The sequence below is a fragment of the Diachasmimorpha longicaudata genome, chromosome 8 (genome assembly GCF_034640455.1).
Source record: "Diachasmimorpha longicaudata isolate KC_UGA_2023 chromosome 8, iyDiaLong2, whole genome shotgun sequence".
Lineage (NCBI taxonomy): Eukaryota > Metazoa > Arthropoda > Insecta > Hymenoptera > Braconidae > Diachasmimorpha > Diachasmimorpha longicaudata.
The window spans coordinates 6586575-6599617 of record NC_087232.1 but is presented as its reverse complement, the minus strand read 5'-3'; the positions used below and the strand labels follow the sequence as shown (position 1 = coordinate 6599617).

The 13043-nt window shown below is 36.3% G+C and overlaps 3 protein-coding genes across 7 annotated transcripts in view; 2 read left to right on the top strand and 1 right to left on the bottom strand.

Annotated features, from left to right (window-relative positions):
- The window catches only part of LOC135165584 (uncharacterized protein), a 130608-nt gene extending 126405 nt beyond the window's left edge, over positions 1-4203 (bottom strand). The window contains exons 1-2 of one of the 5 annotated variants that reach the window (XM_064127014.1): positions 3925-4203; positions 1146-1315 (exon numbers count right to left, since the gene is read on the bottom strand). The gene's annotated coding sequence lies outside the window, so the exon portion shown is untranslated. The remainder of the gene's footprint in view (positions 1-1145; positions 1316-3924) is intronic. The other 4 variants (XM_064127015.1, XM_064127018.1, XM_064127016.1 and 1 more) reach the window with 4 other exon arrangements.
- Positions 4204-4309: 106 nt separating this feature from the next.
- On the top strand, positions 4310-7117 carry LOC135165585 (methyltransferase-like protein 17, mitochondrial). The gene is made up of 9 exons (XM_064127021.1): positions 4310-4563; positions 4638-4809; positions 4980-5379; positions 5471-5621; positions 5700-5843; positions 5916-6005; positions 6293-6434; positions 6625-6766; positions 6894-7117. The coding sequence occupies exons 1-9, from the start codon at positions 4519-4521 to the stop codon at positions 7006-7008; spliced, it is 1401 nt and encodes a 466-aa protein (XP_063983091.1). The 5' UTR covers positions 4310-4518; the 3' UTR covers positions 7009-7117.
- A 606-nt stretch (positions 7118-7723) lies between these two features.
- Positions 7724-11771, top strand: LOC135165533 (probable cytochrome P450 303a1). Its single transcript, XM_064126922.1, has 10 exons — positions 7724-7795; positions 8693-8778; positions 8885-9136; positions 9267-9717; positions 9877-10057; positions 10134-10242; positions 10314-10494; positions 10605-10722; positions 10821-10962; positions 11041-11771. Exons 1-10 carry the CDS (start codon positions 7767-7769, stop codon positions 11220-11222), a joined length of 1731 nt encoding a protein of 576 aa, XP_063982992.1. The 5' UTR covers positions 7724-7766; the 3' UTR covers positions 11223-11771.
- The last annotated feature ends 1272 nt before the right edge of the window (positions 11772-13043 follow it).

Here is a 13043-nt window from a genome sequence, read left to right as displayed (position 1 = left end):
TCATGTCTGCAAAAGATGTATGAAATTGTGTAAAAGTCTATTCGAGTACTTTTGTTGAATGAGAAGTCGAATATTTTTTATTTCAATATTTTTTCGGTCGGATTCGTCGAGTCAAGAGCGAAATCTATGAGTTAAAAATTTTCTGGGCCCAGTCACCCAGATTATTTCCTCTCTGAAATTTCATTAATTCTGATATTCACCTCCTTATCAATATATTAGCTGCTGGAGAGCTGCTGGAGACACTCCACAATATTCAATAATAACCGATACTTTTCAGTAAAATAATGACAAACGTTCCAATCACTCGACTATTCAAACGTTCAATCACAAAAATTTGTGATTGTAATCAACGATAACTCAATTCTGTTTCCGATTCATGACGCTGACGAGAGTGGCTTTCGCAAGAGAAATGTTGTTTTGTTTGTCGAGTGGTTTGAATAGATGGTTCGGTGCTATTTAAAAAATGGTGAATTACTACTTCGAGCTACCAGAAATAGCGGTCTACTTGAGTGCTTTAAAGAGCCCAGGGGTTTGTGTTGGTGCATAATATGGCTCGTTGTATCGGATAAAAACGTCCGCGACGAGGCAAAACGCGAATTCGCACAGCTGTGTTCGAAAGTCATTAGGGGATCGAGTGCAATCAACTGACGACAGAATCCGTCAACTAAAGTAACAGTCTTATGGGTCCGCTCACGTTGCGGTGTTCAACGTAATGCCAGTAAAATTAAACAAACAATGAAGTACGTGACTGAACGAAATGATACAAACTAATCATTCAGAAGCATATTTCCACATTCGACACACTTCGAATTATGTTAACTATTCGCATAGTCCAGAAAAAATATGTATAAAATGAAACTAAATAAATTATATCACGGGTTTCAATACTTTCAATAAAATAATTGTAAACAATTAAATCCGTTTGAACACTCAATATACTGTGGAATGAATAAGTAAGAGAGGACTATATTTTTCAATTTAATAGATAGTCTAATGGCCATTTATCGGATGTCCATCTCTCTGTAATAATTATATGAATTTAATCTCAACAATTCCACCATAAAATGGAGTCCAACCTTTCATTACTCATTCCACAGCCTATTTCAAATTGCAGAGAGGCTGCGGACTAATGGTTTACGTCTTACCGAGATGAGTTCCAACCAGCGAAGAATAATTCATAACTTTTTATCCCGAATCTATTCGTTCTGACTCATCTAGTCATCCTCACTGGTGCCCGACACATTCAGACTAAGCCTAGCAGGATATCACCCCAGTGGGCTTGCACATTGGAGCCACCTTCATCCACCTGCAATCACTTAAATGAAAGCTATTCTGAATCATCAATATTACATGTCCCTTACACCATAGTAACTCCGTAATGCAAAGAACAATTTGAAAATGCATTGCCGTCTCCCGGACCTCATACTTAGGTCACTTCACGAGATTGAACGAGACTGGTCTTTTGCAAATGAATTTTCATTATTCAAAGAATCATTAACTAATTGAGATCTCTCATAATAATAACACGAGATAATTCAATTATTCAGTTGGAGGTTTAGGGGACCGTTAACAATACACGAACAGAATTTGATTTTACATAAAAATTAGGTGGTTGAAGAACTTCTCATTTCGAAAGTGAAGAATATTTTTTTTGCTAAAAATGATTCTACTGTTTTAAAAAAAATCGATGATGGCTCATCATTTACTCATGTCGATCCTGAAATTCCCCTATAGTAATATAGTTGATTTCAAATTATTCGGTCATTCCTGTTCACTTTTAATTGCCACTCATTTTCTAGATTTGGGGACTCACTGAATAATGATCCAGGGAGCGCTTGTGCAAATAATTATGGGGACATGGAGCCCATTCCGCAAACAGGTATGCATGATTAACTCGTCAAGCAGATATATGAGCTGCGAAATGCTATCTGTCTCACTAGTGGGGTGATAAAGCGCGGTACAGACGAGAATTCTGATGTTTAAGGTAGAATAGCCGACTATGGCCCACCAACAATCGATAGCCGACGCTTTCCCTGTCAGAAATTCGAGATTTATTAATCACGATATTTGCATACTTTCGGTTATGTACATCAGTAGTTCCTTCGCATAAGAAAACTTTGTTAAATATTAGAAGTCACGGATTGCACCGCAAAAATTATCGTTATTCTTTAAGTAAAAAATTGATGAACCCGGATCGTGTTCATCAATTTTTTATTAGCCTACAGTACAATATAAAAATAGTCATTAACAGCGCCGATCAATATACCTCACCGTGTGATTTCTAGCTTAACTGAGCACACTATTTAAATAGCCCGGGTGATGGCTGATTGAGTGAAAAATCAATACTGTCGATTACATGTCCCTAATTGCGTCCATTCAGAAATTAATTTTTTAATGATAGCTTAAAGAATGTAAAATTACATTGACTCCGGTCTCGATAAAAAATATTCGCTATTTCTTCTTCGGTTGAAGAGGCCTTTCGGCAAAGTACATTTTCATGCGCCCCTTTTCTGGCTGCGAAATGAAAATATTCCAGAATTGTGCGAGAATATGAGATATTTAGAGGATCATATAGGGGTAGGATTTATGCTCCCGCTTATTACATTTTTCCAAGAATATCACCAGGTCATGAATGCTGTTACCATTCGTTTGATACTTCAACTCATTGAAACACGTAGCAGAACGCCCCAATTACATTATCCAGATTAAAATCAAAGGGATTGTGACGCTCCTCGCGGGTGATGGTATTTCCACTACGCGTGACCTTAAAAGATTCATTCACCCAAAACGTGCAAATTTAGCAATGAACGTGTTCCTGAATATCGCCAACAACGATGTATTAAAAGTATATTAAAACAGATTCAAAATGAATTCATTATAAATTCATGTAAAGAGATTAAAAAATGTGTTCTTATCCGACTGCATTTACGTTTCATTTTCCGTTGGGTCTCCAGAGAACAAATTCATGCATTCGTCATAGAATATGTAATAGATCGTGGGAAAAATATTTTTGTAGCTTTTTTTATCCTTCCAAAATTCGATTTTCATTAAAGAAAATTAACCGCGAGTCGTTTTTCATTTTTCCATTATTTTTCCCTCGCAAAAAGTCCCCGCTCTCGATAATGATCAATATATTTATCAAAATGGGGCTCTTAGCTCACCCGTCGATGGAATATAATTATCGCTAATTTCCCGACAACTCACTCTCCTCCAGAATTAATTGACTCAACGAATAGAGTTGAACCGTTGATTAATCGAAGCTCTGAATACCCCTTAATGCACAAATGCTTTGAAGTGCAGAGTACAATATTTGTACCTAGTAAAGCGGAGCAGAACTCATTGAGAATTTTTCATCCGACTGGAACTTGAGTCCCCAGTTGACTAGTCCCTGAATAACTTACTAGTTGATACTGTGTATCTAACAGTTTGTAGCTCAATATCGTTCTAACGCTGTTAAAATGAAGGAAAACGCCTCTTCATGCTCGTAAGGATATTTACATTCATTTGCAAAACGGAACGAAAAGAAATAACGTTTGGTAGAAGTCCTCAACTGCTCGAGATTTTCTCAGAATGGAATTGTGTCAAAAGATTTTAATTTTTTGTATGTGAAGAAAAAAAAATTTCATGGATATAATTAATGCAAAAATGTATTTGCTACAATTTAATGGCTTACCAATATATTCCAGGATATTCTAAAAGTTAGGTAAAATGGCGACGCCATAAATATTTTTGGAATTTGCCACGAAAAATTCAGACAAAATTGGTTGAAAGTATATCCGGACGTGGGTTTATCTGAGAACTTGCTCTCAGTGCAGTTTATCACGTTTTTCACGAGATAATCCGAATACTTCACGCAAATTCATATATCTCAGTGAAAAAATGATGAATGTCGAAGGATTGAACATGAATTCTGATGAGGCTAACCTTTACTCTTTTTCCTTTTGTCTTCAAAATGCCGCGACGCTCGCGAATTCCTCCTCTTCACCGCGACGCGAAGTGTGCATTCCATCGAAAAAATTGCCTTTTCTCTGGAGACTCAATGCACTCAGGAATTACGATCAATTAGTATTACACAAAGATTATTTACACTCTATTTCCACTCTACGGATATTCTAATACTGTTATAAACGAAGTTTCAATCAATTCCACCGGTATAAACAAATAAAACGAACCGTTGGCGTCAGTTTGCCGGAGCTTCCCTCCTTTCTTTGTTTCTCCAACGCTTGACTGTAGCGCCATCGCGCCCACCCACGGCGACGGGGTGGGGGGAGGCGAGGGGCGCCACATTCGAATGCAACTATTGTGACTTGGGGTCATATGAACCCCGCGAGCCCCGAGCTCCCACAAGAACTAGAGAGTGTTGGAGGTTAGAATCGTCTATCACACATGTTCTACGAGCTTCAAATGTTCCGGTGTATTAGACCATATAAATCAGTTCACCAGTTCATTGTTGAGTGAACAATCAACGTTATTGAGTATTTTGCATACTATCGATTCAACACAAATATTGGAGTCATCATGTTTAATAAAGTTTGCACTCCATTACGGAGCCAAACACGAACCGTGAGTGAATGCACGTCAAAGTTTTGTTGACAATTTATTAATGATTTTATTCATTGTGTGGGTATTGTCACTAGTGTTCATCGATGCTGCTGAGGAAAGCAAAGCCTGTTGTTGAATTGGACGCAGTTACGAGGGATTTGCTGGCCAAGAATGAAATTAAACCACGAAAACATTCTGGGGTTGTGTATAGACAAGCTGTTGAACTCCCAACGTGGGTTACAAAGGGAATAAAATTGATTATTGAAGGTAACGAACAATAATCATCGCCATTTCATTTGCAATTTATCTTTGAGTCTCAATAATATTTTGGAGACTAACAAACTCATTAATTTACTTATGCGAATGTATTCGGCGATGAGGAATGAATTAATTATGTTCTCTGTGGATTTTGTTTATTTTATTTATTCTCCTCGAAGGTTACTCTGCTCGACAACTGATGGAGGACTCATCGAAGTTCTACAGGCATTTGAAGGGTCGTCATCCTCCACCTGAGAAGGAAGCATTCGAGGCGCAGTTCGATAACCTCAAGAACGAAATTCGACAGCAAAAACGTTATGAAAATCTGGCCCCCGAAATGGAGGAAAAGGTGGACAACGCAGTCGCTTCTAAAGCTTTACAAATGATGAGGACAAATGTGCAGTACAGCTCGTCCGCTGTCAACTATGACTACTACAATAGCATATTGTACATGATGGCGAGGAGTGCACCTGATTATGCAATTTTATATAAAATATTTCACGAGATCAAATCGAGAGATGGGGATTTTGAGGCAAAGAATTTATTAGACTTTGGTTCAGGAATTGGAACTGTTTCTTGGTAATAATTGACGTTTTCATTGATTCAATTAAATTTATGAATTCTGAAAAGGAATTTTTTGTGCCCAAAATTCACGGGATTATTCATGCAGGGCTGCAGCACAATTCTGGCCAACATTGAAGGAACACATATGCATTGATGCCTCCACGGAAATATGTACTCTAGCCGAAGAGTTAGCAAAACATGCCGAACCAAAAATCAAAGGAGTCTTCCATCGACAGTTCCTCCCCGTAACTGCAGTGGTAAATAAATTTCCGAGCAATTATTCTCATCACAATCACTCATTCTTACGATTAAACTCCTGTTTGTACTTATTATAGCCAAAATTTGACGTTGTGGTGAGCGCTTTCGGCTTATTCGATTTGCCAGATAGAAAAAGTCGTCTAGAAGTTATTTTAAATTTGTGGAGGAAAACAGGAAGGTATTTAGTCCTTGTCGAGCAAGGCACCAATGCTGGATTCAAGGTAGATATTATTCTCTCAGTTCCATACCACCAAGTTTAACAATCAACTTGTAGATTACGTTTTGGTTGGCAGGTTATCAACGAGGCTAGAGATTGCATCTTACATATATTAAACAATTCCAAGACGCAAGAGAATGTTTCCCAAAGCTACATCTTCTCTCCAGTAAGTTTTTTCTATTAATTATTTAACCACGAATGGTGAATAAAATTGTGGAACTATGTATCATATACACATAACTTCTCAGAACTCTATTCAATAGAATTGATGGAATATAAAATGCAGCCACTATCATTATTCCTCTTTACATGATTATTACATGTAAATTGTATTTTTGTTACGGCAATGTCCACCCTTCATATTTTAAGTGATGCTGGTTTACCTCAGAGTAATGTACATCTCAGTTTCAAGATTAATTTACCCCTAATTAATTCAATTAACAATATTCTCAGTGCCCGCACGAATCCAAGTGCCCAAAGATAATGGTTGACAATGGTACTCCATGCAATTTCCAAGCATCTTACATTGCTTTCTCTTTGAAGAATGCAAAGTTCTCGAGGAAAGAATGCTACTCCTACATTGTATTCAGAAAAGGTAATTAATATCAGATTTGATAAGACAGCTTTCCAACCCAGTCTCTACACCATTTTCATACCTATATATAGTAGATCCGCAAATTAAAAGCAATGTTTTTATCATAATTTTGGATAATACTTTATGAAATGACAAAGATCATCATTTGATCAGAGAATTTATTTCATTAAATCGTGATGAATAATTTTAGGAGGTAAATGTGATGAGAAGGAAAAGAAATGGCCCAGACTAGTCCAACCCACGTTGGTCCGTTCAAGACATTCGATCTGTCATATGTGCACACCCAGTGGAAAATTAATGGAAGTGTACTTTACAGCAGGAAAACACGAAAGGTATAAATGGAAATAAAATTCATCTAGACCTGAGAAGGGACGAGACGGCTTTACGTGGTTTCAGGAATTCATGTAGAAATTCATTGATTTTCTTTTATTTGTCTAATTCATTACTATTTCTTATCAGACCTGTATACTACTGCGCCCGGTCGAGCGAGTGGGGTGATCGACTGCCCCTTGAAATAGTGAGTGAAACGCAAAATGACACAGCGAATTCCGTAATTGAGGTAAAACCCAAGTGACTTGCTGATTTGATGGAGAATTTGACCAGTCCATTGATTGTATAATATACGCAATAAAACTCGATATCAATTATCGTCTGTAAATAAATAAGTTTTTATCACACACAAATTCTGATGTTCTTACCTTTCCCCTTGAGTAACATCGAATGCTGGTGTGAGGGAGAAGATAATCTGCAAAGTTTGGCACCTCTTAGGTTTACTTCGTCTGGCTGCCACATGGTTCTAGGAAGAAAGTTTTATCCGATTGTTTTCAATGCCATTTCGTTTTGAGAACAGGAATATTACGAAATTATACGCGTGCGCTTTATTTACAATTTGTTTGTTTATGAGCGGATTTATTTACATCATCTGACATGCTCCGTTGACTTAATCACACGGCCCGTAGGTCTTACAATAAGTGTTTTGCGATAGAAATTAAACGAAAAATTAAATGAGTTGAAAATTCCTATAAATTGAAATTCGTCTCTAATTATTGAATATTAATGAATATTGCCGCGATTGATTCTTGCCTTATTCCTCAAAGTAAAGATCTAATGACAAAATTCGAAAATCCGAAATGAGGTCAATGGATAATTACTTTCGGGGGAGAATCAAATTCATCCTTCGCATGAAACTGATGAAACATAGAAAAAAGTGAATGCATTATGTGAGAAACGTTGTAGATTTCTCCCTCCAATCCACATCAAAGTGCAGTTGCATCGCCCATGGAGATTTAAAAGCAACTTCCACCAACAACTTGATGCAGTTCTCACTATACCATGAACGACTTCCTTTCCATGGCGTCTGGGTGAGTTTATTATCATCTATAGGCTGAAAAAATGTTATAAATATTTTTCAAGAATTTTCATAACATAAAAAACCTCTATAACTTTTATCCCCCGCGCGTTGAGCATTCCCTCAATTAAAAAAAAAACCAATTTACGTTTATATTCTTCCTAGAGCTCGTGAAAATGAGTTTCCAAATCAGTTCGAGTGTCTTTCCCCAGTAAAATACTTCGGCATTGAGGGCTGAACCCTTAAACCATTAAATCAATCAATTCAGTTTTACGTCAGCTGAATTTTTTTTCGTGCTATCGAGAAATCGTCATTGTCCTTAGGTACTCCTATATTTTCGTGGAGATTTTACACCTCTCAGAGAAATTCATTTGTCCAATGTTATATGAAATTATTTACTCCATTAAGTCAGATGTGATTTTCGATTAATTTCAATTGTTGTTAATGTACAGTGGCCATTTTATATACCCGTGCAGGAATACAATATTTTCCAACTTTCGCTGGAAAAATACAATACGCGCGATACGTGCGTATCATTGCTATTTTCCTCAACAAATTTTTTTCACTACGGTGTATTACATAATGGAGATTATGAGAAGTATATTACGGAGGGCAAGGTACTGTTACGAGTAACAAGTGTGTTTGCTTCTTCCGCGGACAACTTTCTCTCATAAGATACGGGGCCCCGTTTCACTTTCTTCCATACCTCGGAGCAAATCACTGGTTGCATATGCATTGAACATGTACCAGAGAATTTCGCAAACATTACTGCATGCATTGTATTTATACGTATCGATTTGCAGGATTTTCAATTTTTTTCGGAATATTAGAAGAACAATGATTCAATTTATGATAATCATTCGAACGCTAATTTTCAATATGTGCATAATTTTATGTAATTTCATTTTAGGTTGATCCCATCATCCCTATTATTCGTAGTTTTAATGCTGCTGCTCCTATACTGGGGCTCGCGAAAACCGCAAGATTATCCTCCAGGTAAATGTTAATTTGATAAAAAATGTTCTGTTAAATTTTTCACAATTTCTGGAGTTTCTCACCTCAATTTTATGATTCCTTATTTTCTTCTTTGGTGATCTTGAAGGACCGAAGTGGTGGCCCTTCCTGGGATGCGCCTTAGAAATCGCAAGACTCCGCAAGAAAACTGGCTATCTTCACGAGACCTGTACACTGTTGGGGAAAAAATATGGCCCAATCGTGGGATTAAAAATTGGGACCGATAAAATTGTTGTGCTTAATACTTACGAGAGCATGAAATCAATGTTGATGAATGAGGATTGCGACGGAAGACCCATTGGGCCCGTGTATGAGTCACGAACTTGGGGAAAGAGACGCGGTAAATTTCCAGTCAAAAACAGTTAACTAACTAATTATGTAAAATAACAAACGGATAATTTACTCATCGGTTGACTGGCTAATTAATTAACTCTCTCCCAATATTTTCTCGCAATGTAATTTTCCTCCAGGAGTTCTGGTGACAGACGGAGTCCTCTGGAGCGAGCAGAGGCGCTTCGTCCTGCGTCACCTCCGAGATTTCGGCTTTGGAAAGAATAATATGGCGACATTAATTGGAGAGGAAGCTAGGCACCTAGTGAACAGCCTATTGCATCAATTAGAAATGACATCAATCAACCGAAAACCTGTGAAATCTGTCAACAACATGAAAAATAACGGGGTAATTTACCAGTTGTGCGGTCAAGATCTGAAGAAAAAATCCGAAGAAGACAACGGAAGTATTATTGATCCTCATGACCAATGCTTGAAGAAAAGTATCAAGATTGAGGACATGTACATGAAGGCGGAGGATTACGTTGATGTTTGGCGAGTTTCTCAGGCTTCGGAAATGGTTATTCAGATGGACGAAGTCTTCGGGGTTCCCATTCTGAATACTTTGTGGAGAATGATGGCGGGAAAAAGGTAGGAAATGCAATCCAGAGTGAAATGCAAAGAAAGTACACAATTTTTGGTAAAAGATCTTGAGATGAAAATGTTAGAAAAGTTAAATCTTGAGGCCATAATTATTAATATTATTTCCCTTTTGATTTTATTTCGATTATTATTAATAATTGTGGGTAGGTACAATGTGGATGACAGACGACTAAATCACCTCCAGAGAATCCTGACGACTCTCTTCAAGGCATGCGATATGATCGGCTGTTTGTTTGGGCATTTTCCCATTCTAAGATACATAGCACCTGTTGCTTCCGGATATAAACAATTCATGGAGATTCATCAGCAGTTATGGAGTTTCTTGAATGTAATTTTCCTCGTTCTCTCGACAATGTATTGATGACAACAATTTACTTTCTATTTCAATTTTTTTTTATTTTTAGGAAGAATTGGTGAATCACAAGAAGACGTTTGATCCAGATGTACCGAAATGTCTGATGGATGCGTATTTGAAAATTCTACAGTCTGAGTCTCATAACGAAACATTTTCAGGTTTGCAGACACATTCACGTGCATTATTAAAGCAAAAAAATTGTTTTCAATTATATTTATATTATTTTTAGAATTACAATTACTCGCCATTTGGGTGGATTTATTCATGGCAGGATCGGAAACAACAACAAAAGCCCTGAACTTCTGTTTCCTGTACCTCGTGCTGTATCCTGAGGTGCAGAGAAAAGCCCAGGCGGAAATTGACAGAGAAATTGGAAGGGAACGATTTCCATGCCTGTCTGACCGACCCAGGTATTTTCCACTAGAAACGAATAGAGAATACTATTAAGACTTGAGACATTTAGGTATCTGTTTGTCTGAAATTGACGAGAAAACAATTTCGCAATTTATTCTTTATTCAGAATGACGTACGTGAATGCAATTACTCTGGAATCCATCCGAATATTTATGGGAAGGACCATGAATATTCCTCACAGGGCGCTGAAGGACACTTATATCATGGGCTATCGAATACCAAAGGTTTTTCTTTTATTTAAAGTTTAATTTCCATTGCACTACGATACGAATTTCCACTAAATAAATACTCTTAATGATGACTTGTTCATAATTAATTGTAGGACACAATGCTAGCAGCAAATTTCAGCAGGATCTTAATGAGCGACGAGTTCTACGACGATCCCGAAGTATTCCGACCCGAAAGGTTCATCGATTCCAGAGGAAATATTTCCGTTCCAGAGCAATATATGCCGTTTAGTACCGGTAATTATCATTTTTTGTTCCGCCAACACCAAACGTCGCGTTTCCATCCAAGGAAATAATTAAATAATTTTTTTTAAGGTAAACATCATTGCATGGGTGAGGTCCTGGCTAAAAGTAACATTTTTGTCTTCACCGCAGCATTACTACAGACTTTTACATTCTCAGTGGCACCTGGTGAGGAAAAACCAACCACCGGTTTCACTGATGGTGTAACAGCCAGTCCATTGCCATTCAAAGTCCGAATAACTAGGAGATATTGAAGTAATTATATTACTGGAATGAAAAAATGTTCTTTTTACTATGAATTATGAATTTTTGTGCCAGAATTTCTGTGGGGATCGCTTTCATTGCACCCGATGTCTAGTCACAAAGGCCATTTTAACATTTGCTCGATGAGAAATTGTAATTTCATCTGCGAATTCACGACAGCGAAAATTTTCTTTTTTATTGATTGATTAGTGGGGTAACTGACAGTGTCACTGCATGACTCAATTCTTCCTCGTACTTTATTATACAATTTCACTCTATTAAAGTACATATATATTATCAATTCATTATTTCTCCAATCAGAATATGTACATACATCAACAGATAGAAAAATTTACACTCGCATTAAAATATTTTCCAGTTAATTTGAGATATAATAGGTTTACAGAGTAATTTTAGTTACCATCACAATGTTATATTAGCAATAATTGCTTTATCTTAATTAAAACTGACCGTCGAGACATTCATACTGATAATAAATAATGCTACATTTGAAGGATTTTTTGTAAATAAAATTCAGTGTTCTCGCTGAAGGAAACAAGTGTCTGCATTATATTATTGGTGGAGCTGGCTGCATTCGAAGGTTATTTGGTCATGAATGCCACAGTGTTTTCATAAATCATTATTTTAAGTAGTTGACTGTGGTATTTATAGAATTATGCAATTAATCCAGAAATAATTGCAGATTAAAAATACAAATTTATGAGATTTTATGAGGAGTTACATTATTTTGCAAATATTGGAAACATTAGTAGGTTTGAAAGAAATCACTTTGAGAGATGAAATTCACGTGTCTCGGAATACCGACGCAAATAATAAAAATTATGAGATTACTTATTATTAAATTATGAAATTGAGAAATCAAAGTAAATTTCATTAATGTGTAAATTCAGGCTGAACTGCAATGATACATTTTTCTAGGAAAGTTGAAACTCAATAATGAACTCTATCCAGATCTACTAGTTTTAGAATTATTTGCAAAATAAAATGTACGACATTTCTTTCATCAGTTCATTTAATTGTTATGACTTATTTTTTGGTCATAAATATTTTTATAATTTTATGAGTAACAATCTTATTTGGTAAGTGACAATGATGATGGTCCAATTGTAAGAGGCGAGTACGTTCATTTCCGTTATAACTGAGAATAATGTTTGTCAGTCAAGCTCTCAATAAATCAGTAATCGATAAGAGTAACAAGATACCATTTCCAATGAGCTACACTCCTTCAGAAATTCATTTCTAATAAAAAATTCAAGATTTTCATCTTCAGGATTTCCAGAAAAAGAGTGAATCTCTCCGTTCAAGGGTCTCATTGATTTTTTTGGGTGGAAGTTCGAGTAAAAAAAGAATTTATTTTAGTGTAGAATTATCGCGAAATTTTATTTTATTTTTCATTATTTCTATTTTACTCTTCTACTCCGCTCAGTATCATAAATTACACAATAATGGCTTGAGCTAAGTACCTTTAATTTTATAAATATAACTTTCTTCAATTTCGCTGAGTTTTCCATCAATTATGGATTATTCCACAATTCAATGGATTAAATTCTTTCGTAATTTCAAAATGGACAGGCGTCTGGTAAAAAATAACCAGAAAATTATCATCATTCGTGATTTAGGAAGAAATATGAAAAGCCATTGCCGTTCGTTTTTTTTTTCTTGACATATTTCCACAATTTCCCACAAAATGGCTGAATAAATAATTCAGCAGTGACGTGAAAAATATAGAGCACAATCAGTTCTTCAAAAATGAATCCAGATTGTGAAGATGTCAGCTTTTGGAGATTCGAAAATATATTCATTGAAAGCCC